A 21325-nucleotide genomic window follows, 5' to 3' on the forward strand; every position below is an offset into this window, starting at 1 on the left:
CTCTGGTGTGTGACCTCATTTCCTATGGAGTGAAAGGTTTCTGTAGGAAAACAAGGCCTTTGGTGAGACGGGCCTTGCAAGCCCCCTTGCCTGGCAAGAGTGTCCCCTGTTGCTCAGTGACTCATGCTTCAGGGAACAGCAACTGACCAGAATGATCAAGAGCCTGGTGCCTGGGTGGTCACTACTAAGTGAAGAACACCGGGGAGGAGGAAAGGAAAAAGTGAGGAGGGAGGATTTAAAATCCACTTAGTGGCCTCCAGAAGGAGGGGCATAAAGGGAGCCAGTGAGCCCCTGCTATATGGACTCAGGAAGGACCAGCCAACAGAGACTGATGGGTGTCAGGCGTTGGCCGGTCTCTGGGACTGGCCGATTGGTCTCCATCGGTGTTCACAGCCCCTTGCCTCTCCCTGACCACGGGAGCAGGCCCTGAAGCAGTGGCAACATAAGCGGGGCTTATTACTGGTATCCTGCGTTCCTGGCAATGATGTGTGCAAGGCACAGGCCTCAGGTGGATGTGCCTCCCTCAAGCCTTTGTTTCGTCCTCTTATTGCCCCAAACCATTGAGAGTGTGAGTTTGGCATCTGCGGCCAGTTCACACAGAAAGCCAAGCTCCAGATCTTCCCACCAGGTGGAGTGGGCAGGCCAGTGTCCGCCTACTTTCCGGGGGTGGGCCCCTATTTGGTGCAGGCCGTCTTTCTCCACAGGGTTCAGGGTAGACGCCATCATCTTTAGGTCTCCTAAGTTTTAATGGAAGGAAACTAAAAATCCACATCTCGTGCCATCTGTCCCTGTGGATATGCCCAGGGGTATCATTTCATCAGCTTTCCTTTGGTGAGAGCTCTAGAGGGGGCTTGCATTCCTCATAAGAGCGGAAGGAACAAACGCTGCAAGTGCACAGACTTGTTTTCTAAGAGCTTTGACATCAAAGATGTGCTCACACAGAGGCCTGGAGCCTGATAAAGATCCACAGCCAGGCAGAGCCAATTTTAGTGGCTGAGGTCAAAGTTGCCCAGAGACAGTAACGCCTGCTTTAGAACTAGCCACCTGAAATCAAAGGCCCATCAGCAAACACTATAGCAGAAGTCGTGTGTGTTTGGTTAGTAAGAAACCAAATCCTGAAAATCTGAAGTGTGGAGAATCTTGAGTTCTAAGAAGATCTGGTAGAAAGGACCTTTCTCAATTTCAGAGTCAAAGGAGATCAGGTGGCCAGGAGTGAGCTGTAGTCTGTGCTTAGAGTCCAGGCCCCGGGGTGTTTGATACTAACCCCGAGGGCAAAAGCTGATCCTTTTTAGGTTAATCAACAAACATTTATTGGCCATTTACCCTGTGCCAGGCCCTTTGCTGGATTCTGAGAATTCAGCAGGAAAGAAGTCTGACACATTGGCTGCCCTCTAGTGAGGGAGGCACTTTAAGTAAACAATTACAGCGTGATGTCATAAGAGCCGCAATGGTGGGGCACAGAGTCAGGCCACAGTCATGAACAGTGTGGAGGGAATAACACCTTAGCTGAATGAGAGAAGAGGGAAAGGCTCGCGGTGTGGGTGTGGGGGAGGTGGTGTGTCCCTCTTGGTCAAAGAACTCACAGAAGCTCTGCCTAGTTAGACTGCGGGGGGTGGGGTGGGACTGGAGTGTTGAGTTTGCAATAAGCAGTGGGGAGGTCACATCTTATCCTAAGAGCAGTACAGAGTCGTTTGAGGGGAGTGGTGCAAGTCAGATTTGTGACTTAGAAAGATCCCTCTGCTGCTATAGGGAGACCACATTAGCGGGTAGGCGGGGTGGGCTAGGGAACTCCCAAGTGAGGATGTTATGATTCATGCGAAAAGTCTGGTGCCCTGGACAGGGTAGCAGGAGTGGGGATGGAAAAACAACAGATGGATTTGGAAGATGGAATCAGCAAAACTGGGTAAGCTGTTGAGTGTAGGGGTGAGGGCAAAGGGCTTTGGTTTGGCTTGGTCCCCTGGGAGAGCTGGCGGGGATGGGATGAGGTTTGGGGGGCACTTCCCTGAGGAGGGAGTCAGGTTGCAGGAAGATAAGGATTGGATGAAGAGTAGGCCCATGTCAAGACCCCACACAGCCATATCAGCCTGAGCAAGAAATGGCCCACAGATGTCCAGGACAGTATGCTCTGCTCTGGGAATAGCCACAGAAAGAACTTGGGGACACAAGCTGAAGCAGAAGGCTGAGACCAAGTCATGGAAACCAAGTCCTGGGGCTCTGGTGCCATTTCAGAATCCGCAATCATGGTTTCTGCCACCTTGGGTCAGACTGCTCTAGAAATGTGTCAGAGGAGAGTCACAAGTGAACAGTCACTTGGGTGAGAATAGACCTCAGTGCCCTCATCCTGCGCCTTGCTTTGCAAGATCTCTTCCCCCAGGATAGCAGCAAGAGTGTAATGACAGACACCTCTAGAAAAAAGGTCCTGGCTTGTATCTTTCTTGAGGTGTCTGAGACACAGTTGGCCTGCTTAAATACTTTGCAGATTGAACAGTGTTCATACCAATAACAATCTCATTCAGATTACTATGTGTATATTCTTTACACATCATTGTTTTACAGATGAAAATGTATATATGTCACATCCCTCAGCCTTTTCTGTGAGTTAGAGCAAGAGAGTGATTGGGTGGATGATACTCCCCTCACCTTAATGTACCGTACACCACGGAACGTTGAGGCCCAAAATGTCTTCATTTTGGAAGGGAGGGTGTTGACAGGAATTGCTTCAAAAAGGACCTGTATCCCAAAAATTGGGGACGCCAGGTGGAAAAGAGCCTCTCGCATATTAATGTGCTCTGTAAATGTCGGGTAACAACCAGAGAATGTGCAGCATTTTTCAAAGGAGACTGACCAAGAAAATCTGTCATCCCCTGATACGTACTTTGGGGAAAGCTACTATAGAGACGTGGAATAAGTGATCCCGTGGTCTTAATATCTTACCTTTTTGTCCGTGGAACTAAACTCTCAGACTATTCCTTATGACTTCCCTGGCCTGTTCTGCTCACTGCTGTGTGTATCCCCAGGGCCTAGCACGCTAGTAACTGGCTAATTACTGCTGTTAAACAAATAAATTAATAAACGGCACTACAAATAGAATTAAACTCTGTTCCCGCCTACTATGTTAATTTGTTGAGTATGGACCATGCCCAAGGCAATCTGCTTTGTTAGAGTTTGTGGGGCACACAGACTGGACAGTAAGATGTATCTGGCTGCATTAGACCCCGAAGGCAGGTTTAGTAACTTACAGGCAAGTAACTTACATGTAAGATGTCTCTGCCCTCTGACTCAGCAGGACCACTTGTAGCTATTTATTTTAAGAATGGACACTATGGGAATGTGAGTATGAGATTATAAATACAGCACTGTTTATAATAGAGAAAATGTAGAAATTCCCTAATGCCTGTCGGGGACAGTGTTAAGTTCTGGTACAACTATACAATGCAAAAGTATGTGTAGCTCATAAGAAGAATGAGCATTTTTCAACATCCGTGCATATAATATTGTTGAGTAAATTGTTGCGTTCAGGGGGAGAATAGCAGAATACAGAGCAGTATATACATCCAACTTATTTTTAAGTATTATTTTGATATGTGAGTATATACATATGCATTTTATTCCTTCTAATATGTGGGTTTTTAAAAAACCATGGAAGGATATAAACCACACTGTTATGTTCTAAAGCTCGGGTATAGGGTGTTAATGGATGATTTATTTTTTGCTTTTAATTTCTGAATTATAGTGAGTCCTCACTTAACATTGTCTATAGGTTCTTAGAAACTCCAACTTTGAGGAAAATGAAACCAGTTTTACGATAGGCTAATTGATATAAACAAGAGTTAAATTCCTATGGCGTATTTCTGATCACAAAAACATTGTGATCACCCAACTTTCCAGATAAAGATCCAAAACACTTTTAATATTAAACATTGGAGTAAATGTGAGCTATATATACACTTAAGAAAGATGAATTAAAAACAAGTAAGAACATTATTTTCCAACCTGTTTATTCCAGGTCAGGGTCGTGGATGGTAGGAACCTCTCCCAGCTCAGGGTGCAAGGCGGGAACCCACCCTGGACAGGACACCCTCTCATTGTAGGGTGCGCTCTCCCCACCCCTCGCTAGGACAATTTAAACATGCCAGTTCACCTCACATGCACATCTTTGGGATGTGGGAGGAAACCCAAGTCTCAGTAGAAAAGGCCACACAGACATGGGGAGAATGTGCAAACTCCATACAGACAGTGGCCCCGGCCAGGAAGCGATTTTTTTTTCTCTTCTTCTCATCAATGTTAGAACAAAACAATGTTCTTCGAGGACCTGCTGTATTAAAATTTTCACATCGAGCACATACTACTTTTATAAATAGCAAAAACACTAAAGATGGTCATATTTGCGGGGAGGGGAATGCATCACAGAAAGTGGTAAGCAGCAGAGGAGAAATCCTTAGAGATATTAGAGCTCAGAAAGGGATAAGAGCTGTTTTTGATTAAAGAGAAGCACTTGTCTGTCTTACGGGAGGGGTAGCACATGAGCTTGACCTTGAAGAATCAGTAGGATAGGTATGATCAACTCATAGTTCACTCTGGAGTGTCTTTCTGCGTGTGAAGTATCATGCAAAGTTATTCTCAAACTGACCTTATTTTCCTAGCCAAAAGGCCAGATTATCCAGAAGTTAAATCTCTTGTCAAATTTGTTTTGTATTGTCTGTGCCATCCTATCTTGTCATTACTGCAGATAAATTTAATTGCATAGGTTTTTAAGGAGGGACATTAAAATCCTCTGTGGATTGTATTGATTCTTAATAATCTTCATATTCTTCAGTCCTGAGCCTCCATACTAAGGAAATTGGAAATGTAAGCCAAGATTTATCCAATGTAGCACTAATTATAACAGTAAAAAACTGAAATAGCCCAACTATCAAAAATACACAAGTGAGGAAAGTATATGAAGAGATATATATCGCAGCCTTAAAGATATTTACAAAGAATTTTTAATGACTTGTTGAAAGATCATGATAGTGCAAAAAAGAAAAAAAAAGCAAAACAAGCAAACAAAAAATCCAGAATGCAAAATTGTATTCAGTAACGGCAAAAAAAGCCTGCCTGCAGCCACCATACATCAGAACTTCCTGTAAGAGTTTAGAGACACATGTCTTCATGTCAGCACTAATACTCCTGCTTCCTTGGTTATCCCATGGTCAGGAGTTTGAGACCAAGGCGATTTTTAGTCATCTTTTGGGTTATTTCCTATTATGGTTGTATTCTGTCAGTTTTTCTTCAATAAAGATTATGCACTGGGGACATCACATTCAGTGCTTGACAAACAGATGAACAATAGGTGACAAACAGAGTGTATGGCCCGGTCCCCAGGAGTAGGTATGGAGTGGGACCAAGCCCCAAACAAACTCTGGGTATATGTAACTGCACTCCCAGGTAAAGTGCCAGATCCATTCCTGACTGGAATTCCTGAATTTAATTGAAACTGAAGCAGACTTTAGGCTTTAAGTTTTCCCACCCACAAGGTAATAATGGAACTACTCTCATCAGAATGCCCCATTTACATTTGAGATCTTGTTCCCTGGCATATGTTATCGGTTTGACTCAAACTCTTAAAAAAAAAAAAAAGGCTTAATCAGATTGATAGAAGCACTTCCTTAGGGGAAAACCACATCCACGTTTAGGGACAATAACCCAAGAGTATATGGTCCCAGGCAAGCTTTCTTTCAACATTTATTGAATAACTAACCATAGGAGTCTCGGCACGACAGTAAGTGCCAACCCATAGTAGGACCCTGTCTTCTAGGCTTGAAATTATGTACTTTGCAAAATGGAAGTGTGCAGATGTTTGTACTTTTGATACATGTCTCAATGGCTATGGGCATTTTCTAGCCTTGGGTCTTGCAGTCGTGCAAAGGTAAATAAAGAACCATGACAACCTTTTATTCCACATTCTGCTGGTGGGCTTCTGGTCACCTGCTGGGTGGTACCCCACCAGCCCTGGCCTGATCAGAGCTTCAAAGGTGATGAAGGATGTGAAAATACCTGTGTGGGTGGTTTCAAGGCGAAGGGCATGCAGAGATCAGTAAGGCCAGGCCTTTGGCTGCTTCTCGGAGGATTGCTGAGACTCCCCACCTGTTTTCTGCGGCTCACACCCTTTTCATGCTCTTCTTTCCATTCCGGTTTGTGCACAGTCCAAGGGTAACTGCCCTCTGCAACTGGAGCCCAGTTTACCAGTGACCTTCATCTAGCAACATCCACCAGGCTGCGTCTTTCCCATCCTTTCTTTGAAACAGCCTTATCTGGAGAATTTTGGACGTTATAAAGATGGGGTTGCTGGTAATCACAAGACTCTCCCAACTATGGTTTAGCTTGGGTTTGAAATATTTTTCTGGTCCAAGCTTGGCTAGGTAAAATGGTGAACAATCTAAACTACGAAGATTGTTTAAGGAATATGTGTCATCAGTCCAAGTGAAGATGTGTGGTGAGGGGGAAAGCGTGACCAAGTGGTGTACTGTGTTTTTTTAATTTGCTTTGGGACTAGTATAATAAATGTGTCATTTTTCTAAATATGGATTATTTGTGGCCTACTTTAAATCCTGAGTCGGCTCCTGACAGGCAAGTTCCCTGTGTTGATTCTCCTCCTGTCTCATCCTCGTATGTGCAAGAAATGCAACCTTATTTTAACAGCAGCTTATATTAAACATAATTGCTAAAGAAAATCAACTGTGAGAATTAGCCTTTCTCCAACAAAATGTTTGCACTTGGAGCCCCTGCATTAGCCGGGTTGTATCTGAAGTTAAGGAATTAAGTGGGATTTAAGCGCCTTATTCTTGTGTTCACTGTAGACACCAGGAGACTGGTCAACCCTCCTAGATTTTATTTAAAATGTCTTTTAAAAAGTGCCTGTCCCAGGTGGGTTATGCCTCACTTCCAGAGCCCCGAGACTTCCACGTTCGTGTGGAGCAGGGAAGCCTGAAAGCCTGAGGAGGCCGAAGGCATTGCACTCCCCCAGTCTTGCAGGCTTTCATCCCGCGGCCATTAGAGTCTCCAGGTGCACGAGCATCAAAGCGAGAGGTGCTGGGTGCTCCTGATTAAGACGCTTCTGAACGCACATTCCCCTCGGGTGCTGTTTGATGTGCTTGATCGTGGAATGAAAGCCAAATAAAGGAATGAGAGGTCCTATTTATTACCTTTTTTTTTCGTGCTGTTCCTCGGGGCCCTTCTACATCTTGGGAAAGTGTGTGAAAAAGACTGGGACACCACCTGAGCAGATGACACAAACACCTACTTACTGCTAACTTTTGGGTCCATGAGCTGTTGGCCTCGGGCAAAGGAGTCTGTGCTCCTAAAGAGTTTTATGGAGGAAAGTGACGCCACCTGGCCTGAAACTTTCTCCCTGTGCTGTTCTGTCCTCTTGTGCTAGACGTGGGCGATAGGGCAACTGCAGCTCTTTCTCCATCGCTTGGACAGTCCCCACCTCTCAGTTGAGTGTCCAAGACTAGAACTGGAAGGGGTCTTAATCATAATGACATTGCCTCCCTCCTCCTTTTACAGCTGGGGAAACTGAGGCTGAAGCTGAGATTCGGTGACTTGCCCACCGTTGGCAGCTTGTCAGTGGCAGAGCCAGAAATAGCCCCTAAGTTACTCCTAACTGCAGCATTCTGGTGATAAAATGGGGTGGGATGGAGAAGTAGCAGAGGAGCCGTGAAATACATTGAGTCTCAGTTCAGCAAGACAGAGACCCCACCAGAACAGGACAGCTTCTGCAGCACAGCACCCAGGGTGCCCGGGTTTGTTAAGTTGTGGAGGACTTGGCAGTATCCCTGAGGATTCCACTGTCCTGCTTGTTCCCTACAAAGCACACCGAAGTGTGATGCTGTAAAAGCTGTGGGATACGACTGCCCTCTAGTGGGCTGGTGGGGCCATTGGTCTAGCCACACTCATCTACCTGAGTTCAGTGTTGTTTTCTTATGCTGCCTGCATGTAGAGTGATTGTTCCTATGGAAAGAATTCAGATTTGATTCTTTCTCAAGCACTCTGCCCATAGAGAGACTTTCTTGACCTCAGAGCACTAGCCATCATTTGCCCACCTTATAGGAGGTTTTAGTTTTTGCTTTGGTTTGTTTTTGCCCCTCATGTTAGAGATATCTTACTTCCCTAACAAGAGTTGAGTTCCTAAAAGCAAGGGTATGTCTATAAGTCTTTTTTCCCCCAGAGTCTACTCCCATTATCCACTTAGCTGGACATAAAATTAGAAGGTTCAATGGGATGGAAAGGAATCCTTTTCCCCAATAAAGAATATCACCACTTCTCATTTGTTCCTAAAACATTCTAATCTCACATCTCTGATCAATAGCTCCCCAAGTGGTTGAATCATCAGAATCCCTCAGCAGTCTTTCAGAACTCAGTTTCCTGGGCCTTCCTCCAGCCCTGCTGAATCAGTCTCTGTGGTTGGAGCCAGGAAATCTGCTTTACAAAATTCCCAAGTGGTTTTTGATGTGCAGCCAGGTTTGGCAGCCAACTGCTCTAAATCCCCATTTACAATGATTTCTCGTAGCTTTTCCCTCTGACAGTGTCTGCAAAGGTCGTCTGCTGATGTCAGTTATTAAAATTGACCATTTTGAGATTCCTTCAGAAATATTCAGTATGTTATTCTAACTGCAGTGCTGGGTGACTACAAGGGAAGGACCAAAGGCATTCGCTTTGGTTGCCAGTGACTCTGTGTTCATAGCAGAAAATACTGAAACCAATACCTTTATGCTGACTGGGCAGGTTGTTGGTTTGTAGTTTATTTTTAATGTTTAAGCTGGATAGGAAGACAAAGGTTAGTTGAGTACCCGGTTATTTATTTTCCCGTATACTAACTCATCTGGTTCTCAGGAGAGCTGCAAGGTAGGTAGCATTGGGCACCCCCTCTTTATTTCCCCCCGGATGGGAAAGACAAGGCTTGGGAAAGTTAACAACTTGCCCAAAGTCACATAAGTTGGTAACTGTCAGATTCTACATTGGAATACAGGTCTGATTTCCAAGGCCAGCTTTGGGAAAGTAGAAGGACCAGAGTGCCAACCTGCTCTTTTTTACTCTGCCAGGCCAAGCGAGCAGTACAGCGGGGAGCCACAGCAGTCATCTTTGATGTGTCTGAAAACCCAGAAGCTATCGACCAGGTAAACCCCTTGGGCCACACCAACCCTGCAGTCTTCCTGAGAGAAGCATGTCCGTTAGTTAGCTTAGCTTGTCACAGTCGTGTCACCCTCATGTCAGGGCCTTTGCACTTGTCTGCTGACATTAAGATATCCACGTTGAAACATCATACTCCAAGGCAAGTCTCTTGAGAGGGGTTAAGAGCCAAGAAGTTAGGGGGGGACATTTTCAAAGACCCTTCTAGACCTTTAGCCTGCCCATCCAAAACAAGCATCATCCTCAGCCTTGCCCTTCTGAAAGCTCGAAGGCTATGATGTTTGAGGATTTCCAAACAAGTATTTAGTATCCTTTTTCTCCATCCTTTCTTTATCTCTCCTGCTGCTTAAAGGAAGCATGCCTTCTAACCAGGACCATCTCTTCTTCCTTAGCTAAACCAGGGTTCAGAAGACCCGCTCAAGAGGCCGGTTGTGTATGTGAAGGGCGCAGATGCCATCAAGCTCATGAACATCGTCAACAAGCAGAAAGTGGCTCGGGCAAGGATTCAGCACCGTCCTCCTCGAGTGAGCCTCCTCCACCCCGGCTGGCCGCTCCCGGCCCTTCTCTGCTGCTACCTGAGCCTTTATTTCTTTTGGGCTTTGGTTCCTGTGTTCTTTCTGTCTAAAATGCTGGTGCACCCCGGTTCCTTCAGGTTCAGGTCAGATAAAAGACTGGAGGCCAGGGAGAAATGTCACTGTGTCCTTGTAGAGAGGATTTGAAAAGTCCTGCCAGAATTCGATGTTGTATGTGAAGATGTTTCTGGTCTCTTCCACCCAGCATTCCCTCTTGGTAACCTCTTGTCTTTCTTTCTATCTGTCCCATCTCCTTCTAAAAGGCTGATTAAGGAGGATTGAAGGGAAGGAATACCCAGCATTCAGCTTCTCATGTCTCTCTTCTTCCATGTAACTTAGACTAGAGCAAAAGGCCTGTACTTCCTTCTTCATAGGGCAAAATTGCATTTTTGAAACCCCCTAACTTATATTTGAGTCTGGAAAAGTTAGTTTTCAACTGGGATTGAAGTTCATGACTTCCAGGTGGTTAATGGACAGCATTTAAGGCTTATGTGTGTTGAAGAGACACGGCTGGCCATTACCTCTTTTCTAGCATCTTCCGTCCAAACCTCAGGTTGAAGATTCTAGGAACCTGGGACAGGTGCCCTATAAATGGTTTATTTCCTCCTCAAAAGTATGGGAATATTTACATACAGGATGATTCTTTTGCATGCACAAAATATCTGGATACCCGCAGCATTCAGTTAGCCAAATTCTATTCCTGTTGTCTAAAGGCGTGTCCTAGAGGGGGTGGCCTCAAGGTCTGAGGAGGGAGTGAGTCGTGAGGAAAAGGTAAGAGCTAGAACTAGAGGGAGTTTGCAGAAGAACTGACTTGTTGGCTTCTTCTTAAAGGAAAACAGAGCGCTCTGGTAAATATGACTCATTGTAGTGGAAGCTGATATTTGTGGAAGCAGAGTACAATTTTCTGAGTTGTTGTAAACCATTAATTATATGGTTAGTAATCACTGTTCCCTCAAAACATGACACTCACTCCTTTGTCCCATAAATGTGATATTTGTGTTTATTTGGAAGGGTCTCTCCTACTGGTTACAGCGAACTTGACACTATTCCATGGGGAACTGGGCTTTATGAACTGAATTCTCTTGGCTGTTAGGAGGCTGACTGGGACCTGTGTGGACCAACTCTTGGCCACTCTGGAGGGTACTACCTGGGCCTGGAAAGCATATCGTGTGCGTGTTAGCAGAACCCCAGGTGTTTCCTGCAAATGAGGAGAAGCACAGCCCAGTTGCCCCATCCTTGTAACCTGGGCCAACACAACCCGTGCGCTGATCCTCATGCTTCAGAGAGCTGTGACTCACTGTGTCTCTTCGGTTCCAGCAACCCACGGAATACTTCGACATGGGGATTTTCCTGGCTTTCTTTGTCGTGGTCTCCTTGGTCTGCCTCATCCTCCTTGTCAAAATCAAGCTGAAGCAGCGACGCAGTCAGGTAAGACCTCAGAGCAGCCCGTGAACATTGGTACCCGCTGCTGTACCCCTGGTGAAAATCAGGGCTGGGGCCTGAGCTCAGCAGTCTGTTCCCAGGGGCCTAGAAACAACAAACAAAGATGGAGTAAACCTAGAGCAAAGCTTCTAGCACTGTGTCTTCTCAGTTCCAAAAGGTCCAGTCCTACACAGGACAAACATTCAGGGTGTTGCCAGCCAGGAGTTTTTTCCCCAAAGAAATGTTTAAATGTTAGTGTGGAACCCTAAGGCCTTGACCTAGGGACCAGCAGCAGCAGTGTTACTTGGGAACTTGGTAGAAATGCAGACTCTCAGGCCCCACCCAGACCTGAATCCGAACCTGCGTCTGCCAGGCTCTGCAGGCTATTCTCCATGAATGCAGTAGGCACTCTAGGTGCCCCAGCTGGCACATCATGGTGCAGGAAAGAAGGATTTGGGGACGGAGGGTGATGAGAAGCGGGAATCAGACTCTCAAATGGGTAGCAGTGTGACATCCCAGGAGAGAGATGGTGGACCTTGGCAGGCAGTCTGTGGAGAGGAGACTCATCAAGTTCTCACAAGGGTCGTGTGGCCATCAGCAACAGAACAGTAACTGGCTTACGTCGAGCACGTCTCATTGGCCAAGTGCTGAGCAGCACTCACACACATTGTATCATTTGCCCTCAGAACTTTCTTCAGTGTAAAGAGAAGGAACCCTGGGCACAGAGCAGGTTAATGACTCAGGCAGGGCCTTGCAGAGTTGGCCAAGTAATTGAAGGAGACCTTTGCTGGTCTTACACTTGGGGAAAGCCTGGTTTAATGGTGGGGGACACTCAGGAGTCTGGCAAATCTGTGCTGTGGCAGTCTGAATTTTTAGTGATTGCTCAAAAGTCTGTTCTGGCCTGAGAGAGGAGCGTTTGCCCGTCCCGATTCATCAAGTGCCATGGCCCTGTTAATACGTGCTAGACTCTAACACCGACCACATTCTGCCATGCAGAATTCCATGAACAGGCTGGCTGTGCAGGCTCTGGAAAAGATGGAAACCAGGAAGTTCAATTCCAAGAACAAGGGACACCGGGAGGGGAGCTGTGGCGCCCTGGACACGCTCAGCAGCAGCTCCACGTCTGACTGTGCCATCTGCCTTGAGAAGTACATCGACGGAGAGGTAATGGCAGAGGCCAGGCCCATCCTGGATGGGGATGAGGTGGACAGGTCAGCAGAGGAACACGGGACCTAGAAGGACAGGGCCCCGTGTTCTGTTCGCACAGCTTCGCAGGAGCAGAAGGGCTTCAACGCCTAGGTCTCAATGAGATGGTCTGAGACAGTCTAACTGCTGTTTCCCCCTGGGAGGGGTGGCCATGGCGCAGAGACACTCTCTCCAAAGGACTCAGCTAAATGTAGGTGATTTTGGAAGTTGATCAGAAATATGTAAGAAGCCAGAAAATGCCTGGTTTTAAAAACATCCTCACATGTTGACTTAATTTTAAAATTGCTCTTCTGAAAACTCTGAGAACTGACTTTACAAACCTCTCCTACAAAGCTGTGTGGAACATTTGGTGTTGTTACTCATAAAGAGGCAAGGGATGTGATGTCCTCTTTTTTTCCTTCTAGCTTTTAATTCTGAGATTTTCAAACGTTCGTAAAAGTTACGTGAATCATCCAGTGAGTCTTGTATCATTCACCTAGAATCACCCACTGTTAACAGTTTGTCATGTTTGCTTAATGTCTTTCTAGATAGAGGCATACATAAACATTTGGGGAGTAAGTAAACCAATTCAGAATTAGTTGCAGACACTTGACACCCTTCTGAAAGTGTTCCACTGCTCTGTGGACTATTGGATGAAAAATGAAATTTGCAGAGGCCTTTACATTAAGAGTCTCGTGTGGTCTGTAGGGACAAACTGCATGGGTTATAATCCTGGCCCCAGGCAGGTTCTAGCTTTGTGATGTTGGGCACGTGACGGCATTCTCTCTGTGCGTGAGCTTGTGACATGGGCTCAAGACTGACCCGCACTCCCAGTATCATGAAGGTCAGATGAGAAAATACAGGAAGAACTCTTGCCACAGTCAGGCACATGTTAGGTATTTGTTTAAATATTATCGAGTTGAGCTGGTCAGAGAATGGGGGGGGAAAAAGTAAAATTAGCAAATTTGAAGGGTGCTTGGGCTCAGGAACTCCAGAGGTGGTTCTGCCTCAGAAAACCCCATCACCTCCTCTCCACGGAGGGTGCTTTGTTATAAACCGTGTGCCCTGGGTGAGTGTTCAGGACCCAGTGAAGGAGAGGGCAGGAGAACTTTACCCCTTTGCTGCCCCACCTGTCAATCACAAGTTTTGGGCATATTATTTTGTACTTGTCCCCATTGGGGTACCCAGAGGCGGCAACCTTCCCAAAGATGCCTTGGTCCTGGGCTATACCAGGCCCTTTCTCCACACCCCCAGGCGGCCTGTCTGCATTAGCACATGGCTTTGGTCTTTCCTCTTGTGTGGCATGAACGTGAGCGCCCTCCTCCATCAACCAGAAAGAAGCCTGCTTCTGTGTGCTTCCTCTCTTAACACTGAGGGTCGTGGTTGGGCTTGGCTGAGGGGCCATTTCCTTCTCCGTAGAACCCGTGTGTGGGCCCTGACTCCAGGGAATTGAGCTAGAAATGGGGCTGAGGTGAGGAGGACGCCCCTGGGCTCTGGTATGGTGAACAGGGCTCCCCAGGAAGAAGCACATGCCTGGCTGAAGGCAGCACTGCCCCCGCCTCTGCCCTCCCTTCAGGCTGTGTCCTCTCTCCTTTCCCAGGAGCTGCGGGTTATCCCCTGTACTCACCGCTTTCACAGGAAGTGCGTGGACCCATGGCTGCTGCAGCACCACACCTGTCCCCATTGTCGGCACAACATCATAGGTAATTGTCACCGGCCTCCATCATTGCTGAAGAGTCACTGTCCCTACCAATGCCTAGCAGGAATGTGACACATGCTGCAGGCTGGTGAGCGAGTCAAAGCGCTGCAGCATTGCCATCAGCACTTGGAGGCATAGGGCCTTGGGGTTTGGAGGTCACCCGCCCCCAAATCCTGAGGAGAACCTGGCGTGAAGAATTGCCCTGAGTAAGGCAGCTGGCCTCACCAGGCCTTCGGCCCACAAACTCTTTAACAGGAATGACAGTAATGATGCTTGCGCGTGCCTGGAACTGCGGAGTTGTTCCCAGGCCACAGAGACAATGAGTGTGAGGTGACGGGGTGGCGATGTGGCTCCTGTGTCTCTGTGCTATTGGAGGAGGGGGCCCGAACACAGGGTGCACTCCAGGTAGCTGTTTCCCCAAGAGGAAGGACGCCTTTTATCTGGGTAGCCCTGTTACTCTCTGCAGACTCCTCTGGTGCCTTTGTCAGGCAGAGCAGCGGGGAGGTGGGAGATGGGCCCTTACAGAAGTGACCACCTTTGAGATGGAGAAGCCGGTCAGCCTCTGCCAGCATGGTCCGTTTGGGTGACAGCTTAGAATGTGAACCAGGATTGTGAGACTGGGCCCCTTGGCACGTGACCGACTCTGCTGCTCCAGTCTTTGCCCTTATCTAGGTATCCCTCTAGTCCCTGGCACCATGCACTCAGCCTCCCTGACTTTGTTTCCTCTGCCTGTCCCCAGAACAAAAGGGCAGCCCCAGCACTGTGTGCATGGAGACCAGCAGCCTCGCGCGCAGCCGGCAGCAGAGGGTGATCCTGCCGGTGCACTACCCTGGCCGCGTGCACAGGACCAATGCCATCCCAGCCTACCCTACCAGGACGAGCATGGACTCCCGCGGGAACCCCGTGACGCTGCTGACCGTAGACCGGCACGGGGAGCAGAGCCTCTATTCGCCGCAAAGCCCCACCTACATCCGCGGCTACCCACCCCTGCACCTGGACCACACCCTGGCCCCGCACCGCTGCAGCCTGGAGCACCGGGCCTACTCGCCAGCCCACCCCTTCCGCAGGCCCAAGTTTAGCGGCCGCAGCTTCTCCAAGGCAGCTTGCTTCTCCCAGTATGAGACCATGTACCAACACTACTACTTCCAAGGCCTCAGCTACCCCGAGCAGGAGGGTCAGGCCCCACCCGGCCTCGCTCCCAGGGGCCCATCCCGTGCCTTTCCCCCCAATGGCAGCAGCAGCCTGCTCTTCCCCACGGTGGTGCACATGGCCCCGCCCTCACACCTGGAGAGTGGCAGCACGTCCAGCTTCAGCTGCTACCACGGCCACCGCTCGGTGTGCAGTGGCTACCTGGCCGACTGCCCGGGCAGCGACAGCAGCAGCAGCAGCAGCAGCTCGGGCCAGTGCCACTGCTCGTCCAGTGACTCGGTGGTGGATTGTACCGAGGTCAGCAACCAGGGAGTGTACGGGAGCTGCTCCACCTTCCGGAGCTCCCTCAGCAGCGACTATGACCCCTTCATCTACCGCAGCCGGAGCCCCTGTCGCACCAGCGACGTGGGGGGCTCAGGCAGCTCAGGCCGGGGGCCTGTCGTGCACCTCGAGGGCTCCCCGCCATCTGAGGAGCTCGCAGCAGCCCGTAGTCAAGGTGCTGGGTGTGGGGAGCCTTGGCCTGGCCCTGCTTCTCCCTTGGGGGACCAGCTGTCCACCTGCAGCCTGGAGATGAACTACAGCAGCAACTCCTCCCTGGAGCACAGGGGGCCCAACAGCTCTACCTCAGAAGTGGGGCTCGAGGCTTCTCCTGGGGCCGCCCCGGACCTCAGGAGGACCTGGAAGGGGGGCCGTGAGGGGGCGTCGTGTGCCTGCTGCTGCGAGCCCCAGCCCTCCTCACTGGAGCCCAGCGTGGGAGCGGCTGGGGGCAGCACCTTGTTCCTGGGCCCCCCCCTCTGTGAGAGCTGTGGCCCCACAGGTGGGGAGTCCCAGCCGGGAAGCTCCCAGGGCCTGTATGGCCTTCACCCAGACCATTTGCCTAGGACAGATGGGGTGAAATATGAGGGCCTGCCCTGCTGCTTCTATGAAGAGAAGCAGGCGGCCCACGGCGGCGGAGGGGGCAGCGGCTGCTACGCTGAGGATTGCTCGGTGAGCGTGCGGTATACGCTTGCCCAGGAGCCCCCGCCCAGCTGCCACCCGGGGGCCTGGGGCTTGAGCCAGCGCATCCCCATCATTCCCGAGGATGTGGACTGTGACTCGGGCCTGCCCTCAGATTTCCAAGGGACCCATGGCCTCAGCCTCTGGGGTGGGACGCTGGGCCCCGACGTCTTGCAGCCCCACAGGGACCTGGGGGGAGCCCAGGAAGAAGAGCGGGTTCTGTGCTGCCAGCCCAGGACTCCACTGCTTCCCGACTGCCCTCCGGATGAGGCGGGGGCCACCAGGGCCGGCTTCCCCAGTGCCTCCCAGGACATTCAGGAGGCTAACACCACAGCCACTGAGGCTGCAGGTGAGAGCAGGAGACGACAGTAGGCCAGGGTCGGGGTCCTCTTCTTGCTCCACAGTCGTCTTCTTAACGACTCCCTTTGTGCCCTTGACTTAAAACACCGTCTCTACCTGATGACTAACAAGTGTTCTTCTCTAACCCGGCCCTTCTTCTGAGTACCAGACCCGTTGAGCCCTGTGCTTCCATAGTCTCTCCCCCCACGTGCCACACAAGTATCCCAGCCTGTCAGGTTCACAGCCGCGCTCCCGGATTCCTCCCCCTGCACATGCCTTCTCCAAGGCTCCCCGCCCGATGCTCAGGCCAAAAGCACCGTCCCCGAGCCTGCCTTGCCCCTCACACTCCAGTATCCTGGGCTTCTCAACCGTCTGCAAAAATTGAATTCCTAGAAAATGAAACTTAGCAAAAGACATGTCAGATCCCAGTCCAGAATTTTTATTACTAGATTCAGCACACATCATCCAATTGCTATAAAGTTTACAAATATTTTGTCTCAATAATAGTGTGCAGCCCAGTACCTTTGCGTAGCACGGCAATAAGTTCTATATATAAAGTATATCCCACATTTATCTCCTCTGCATCCCACCTCTGTCGCCTTAGGCCCATTTCCTCTCTCCAGGGTGAAGGCAGTAAGCCTTCTGACTGACTCGTCACTCCTTCTTGCCTTCTATTCCACTTGAGAGCCAGTGGTCTTTTTTTGAGCATAAGTCTATATCTTTACATTAGAAAACCCTTCAGTGACTTGCCACGACCTTTAGAATTTTGAAAATGTAAACTCATCCAGTTCTGTGTGATCTGGCCCCTGCCTGTCCCTCTGACCACTTGCTTCACTCTCCTTGCTCGCTAATTTAGCCCCCTGTGGCCTCCGTAAGGTTCCTCCAGTGTGACAAGCTCATTCCAGCCTCCAGACCTTTCTGCTGCTTCCCTCCTGCAGATTTTGGCTTAAATGACACCCTCCAGCCACCTCCGGGGTTACTCTCACACCCTGTGTTTCCTCCCCAGATTATCACACCCTGAAGTCACTTTGTAAGTTCTGTGAAGGGAGTCTACTCCCCTGCGCTTCCCAGTGCCTGATGGTGTAGCTTCTGTACATTGTGTTTTGTACATGCTACCCATGGGTTCCAGAAGGCTCTGCATGTCAGATGAGGGAGGCCTGTGCTCTCCGCACAGAATGAGGAGCTCTGCTTAAGCCCTTAACCATATTCACAGTCCGTCCAGTGTTGTGACCTGTCACTTCCTGAGAGCCTGCCACGTGGTGGGGATGGACACCCACGTCCCTCGCCTGTGTGTGTGCCCGAAGCCTGTGGTGATGGCACCCTCCCCTGATGGTTGTTCTTTCTCTCCCAGGACAGAGATCTCGCCCAGCAGACAGCAGTGGTGGCACAAGAGCCTGAGCCCAGAAGGAACTCTTATGTGGAAATGGGAACTGTACGGAGACTCCAAACTCTGACTTCCTTCAAAAAAAGAAAAAAAAAATTTTTTTTTTTTTTTTTTTTTTTTTTAGCTTTGACAAACACACAAAAGTGGTAATAAAGAGAGCCCTCCTTCTCAACCCAAAATGTGAGCCCCCTGTGGCAACCCCCCTCCCATTAACAAACCAACAGACAAAATTCTCTGAGTCTTTGCCTCTTTTGATAACATGTTACTCTGTTTTGTAAAGTGTGTGTGCTTGGGGTTCCGAGGTGTGTGGGATTGAGTTCTTGGCTTTGTTTTTTAAGATATTATATGTAAATGTAAAAAGTTATTTAAATATATATTTTAAAGAACCCTAAACCGCCAACTTTTGCTGAAAAAAAAAATCACTGCTGCATTAATTGAACCACATCATGTGTAGATACTGTTGTCTCCCTGGAGGGAGCTCAGGCCTTTGAAAAGCTCAGGGCTACAACTGCCTTAGAAAATGAACCAGAAACTTGAAGTAAAGCTAGTCGATATGGGTACAAACTGAAGAACAATGCAATGCTGCCTCTTTCTTTCTCATGGCAAATCCCAGCATAACAAAATTTCAGGTCTTCTCGGAAGCCATGCTTCTCCAGCCCACACTTTTAGGCAGCAGATGGAAAGAGCTAGGAATAGGTGGAAGGTCTGCAGCACTGGGGAGCCAGGATAAGCCATTGCTATGGAAGCCCCTGGGTGACAGGGATGATTCTGCCCAGTGTCCTCAGTCTGTCCCCAGGAATTATCGTCCTAAGGTAAAGGGCAGGGTTCATGGTGCTGATCTTGGGCTTCCTGCAACTGGCTGCAGAAATGGTTCGATGGGGTACGTGGGGACAAACACCCAGGAGGAACATAGTTTGCAGCCTCGGTGTCTGATGGGACTGAGGACAGAGGGCACACTGGAGCTGCTGCGTCCTTGGGCTGCCTTCCTGGGGTCGCCTGGCCGGGACCCCATCTTGTCTGAACCAAGCTCCATTTGAAAGTTTCCCATCCCACTTCAGGGTTGTGTAGCCCTCTGCCTCGTGGCTGAAGTTGCTCATCTCACCTGCAAATGTCTACTATCCTTTCTACCTAATGCACTATTATGTATTGATTCTCCATGAGACTGAGAAAGAGACTATCAGATAGTTTAGACCCAAAGGGTAGGTTTTTGTGTATTTTTCCAGCCTTTGGTTGTTGTTTTTTTAAGAGGGAGGGAGAGTTTAAAAACCCAAATCATTTTTTAAAAGATATTTCCATTTTAAAAGGGAGAATCTATTTAAAGGTATTTCAGATCAGGGATTGTCATCCTTTTTGTCCAATGTATTTCTTGTCCTTAAAATACTTTTTTTAGAAAAAACTAATCACATTAGCCCCATATTCACTAACTTTCCTGGTCACTTTTATTCATTTACTCAGCAGATATTTGGTGCCACCTGAAAAGCTCATTTGTGAAATAGGAACCCTGGGAGCGGGCCCCCTACAGGTGGGGGAATAGAAACCACCTGGTTTGCAAGGAGACTGAGGCCTAGTTCTCTGCAGTGAGGCTCAGGGGAAGTCGCCCAAGGTCCAGACCAAAACTTTCTGAGTGAGAACCTCACGATACCGGAATTCTTTTTTCTTAAAAACCCCAGCCTGTGATGAGGAAATTTACTTACTTCTAGCCAAGATTTGACAGAGGAAATTCTAGCGTCAAATGATTGAGCCATTTGTCATTTAGGAACTCACTATGTTGAGATTTGTCCTCCCGCGTCTGAGGTGCAGTCCCTTGGGAGCCGTTCCCTCCCAGCCCCCACACCAGGCCTGTGCCCAGCACACCTGTTGGCGAGGGTGTGAGAAGCGCCTAAGCTGTTGACATGTGATCAGGGCCGCCTTTATTTCTCGGGCCAGGAGTTGCAGCTGCTGAGGACAACAGCTTGCATTACATGGTTTTGGGGAAGCGGGGTGGGGGTCTGGATTTTAACATGAACTGCAAAGAGCAGCTTCTCATTGTTGAGATTTTTTTTTAATTGTTTGTGGTTTTGTTTGTTTTTAATGCCTTTGAGTGCATATTATCTTCCTTGTCTGAAACCATACCCCCAAAGTGGCTTTCTTTAGCCCTAGCTAGAAAATCACTCCTCAACAGCCTTAAGCAATGAATAGATGGGTAGAGAATGTGGCTTCCACTGGGCTTATTCAAATAAATCTGTCTGATTTTCATTTGAAAGAACAATAACTACAGATGGCAAAAGAAGCCCATTTAATGTGTGTAGTTTACAGGGTGGTAGAAACAAAATTGAAATTTTGAAACTTAAGTATTAGCCATTGTCTTAAATTTGTGTTGGCTCATCAGACAGGGAGGTCACCAGAATATAGTAACCAACTGTATTACTGCCTCACCATTTAAACAAAAGAAATATCTTCTGTGAAGTAAGACTCCAATAACGATGACAAGTACCTTTTTCAGTGTCTGCTCAGTGGTGTGTGGGGAGGTATATAGCTGTGGAAGAAGGGAGATTGCATTGTCCGTTGAGAATCCAGCCCCCTACCCCCCAAGCCAGGGTGTGACCACCGGGTGTGGTCCCATGGCCCAGCCCTGATGTAAGACTGCCATGTAAACTGAAGAGTGCTAGAACCAGTTAAAATGGGGGGTGGGGGAGGGACGGGAGTTCTAATCAACCAGGTACCTCGATAGACACAGCCCCAGTATGCTGGCTTTCACTCTCAGTCTCTTTCCCCCTCTCTGAACCCAAGCCATTTTTTTAAAGCCCCATCTGCTGTTCCACTGCTCAACCCCCGACCCCCTTTTGTGCTGCTAGTTTCTACTCAAAGTTCATGCAGGACTAATGCTTTTGAAATGAGGTCTAAAAAATAATTACTAATCAAGAGTATTATTTTTTAAACAGAACTGCCTTTTTCTATTCTTTGTATAAACTCTATTGTGTTGGTCTAACAAGGCACTATTTTTAAATGTTTTTTAAAATTTCTCCCAGAGCACTTAAAAGATATTTTGTAAAGACTTTGCTGTAAAGATTTTGTAATAAAATGGTCTAAGGGCTCCTTCTCCAACATTACCATTTTTTAAAAAATGTTTTAAAGGCTAGAAAACAACTTATGTATATTCTGTATATGTATAGCAGCACATTTCATTTATGGAAATATGTTCTCAGAATATTTATTTACTAATATATTTATCTTAAGCCATGTCTTATGTTGAGAGTGTGACATTGTTGGAATAATCATTGAAAATGACTAACATGAGGCCCTGTAAATACATGATAATTGCACACAGATTTTACATATTTGCCGACCAAAAATGATTTAAAACAAGTTGTAGTCTTCTATGGTTTTGTAACAAATTGTACAAATGACTGTAAAAAAAAATACAATTTT

The 21325-nt window shown here is 48.1% G+C and overlaps 2 protein-coding genes across 6 annotated transcripts in view; both read left to right on the forward strand.

Annotated features, from left to right (window-relative positions):
* The window catches only part of ZNRF3 (zinc and ring finger 3), a gene marked incomplete at its 5' end in the record, with an annotated part of 140733 nt that extends 119408 nt beyond the window's left edge, over window positions 1-21325 (forward strand). For 4 of the 5 annotated variants that reach the window (XM_081036659.1, XM_081036661.1, XM_081036662.1 and 1 more), the window contains 7 exons: window positions 9084-9158; window positions 9564-9695; window positions 11061-11171; window positions 12162-12329; window positions 13951-14053; window positions 14789-16543; window positions 17885-21325. In XM_081036659.1, the coding sequence (XP_080892785.1) occupies window positions 9084-9158; window positions 9564-9695; window positions 11061-11171; window positions 12162-12329; window positions 13951-14053; window positions 14789-16543; window positions 17885-17931 (2391 nt within the window). In that variant the 3' untranslated portion in view covers window positions 17932-21325. The remainder of the gene's footprint in view (window positions 1-9083; window positions 9159-9563; window positions 9696-11060; window positions 11172-12161; window positions 12330-13950; window positions 14054-14788; window positions 16544-17884) is intronic. The other variant, XM_081036663.1, reaches the window with a different exon arrangement.
* KREMEN1 (kringle containing transmembrane protein 1) overlaps window positions 18746-21325 on the forward strand; it is a gene marked incomplete at its 5' end in the record, with an annotated part of 56908 nt that continues 54328 nt past the window's right edge. The window contains one exon of the mRNA XM_081037790.1: window positions 18746-18797. Within this exon, the coding sequence (XP_080893916.1) occupies window positions 18746-18797 (52 nt within the window). The remainder of the gene's footprint in view (window positions 18798-21325) is intronic.

This window comes from Rhinolophus hipposideros (genome assembly GCF_964194185.1).
Source record: "Rhinolophus hipposideros genome assembly, chromosome: 24".
NCBI lineage: Eukaryota > Metazoa > Chordata > Mammalia > Chiroptera > Rhinolophidae > Rhinolophus > Rhinolophus hipposideros.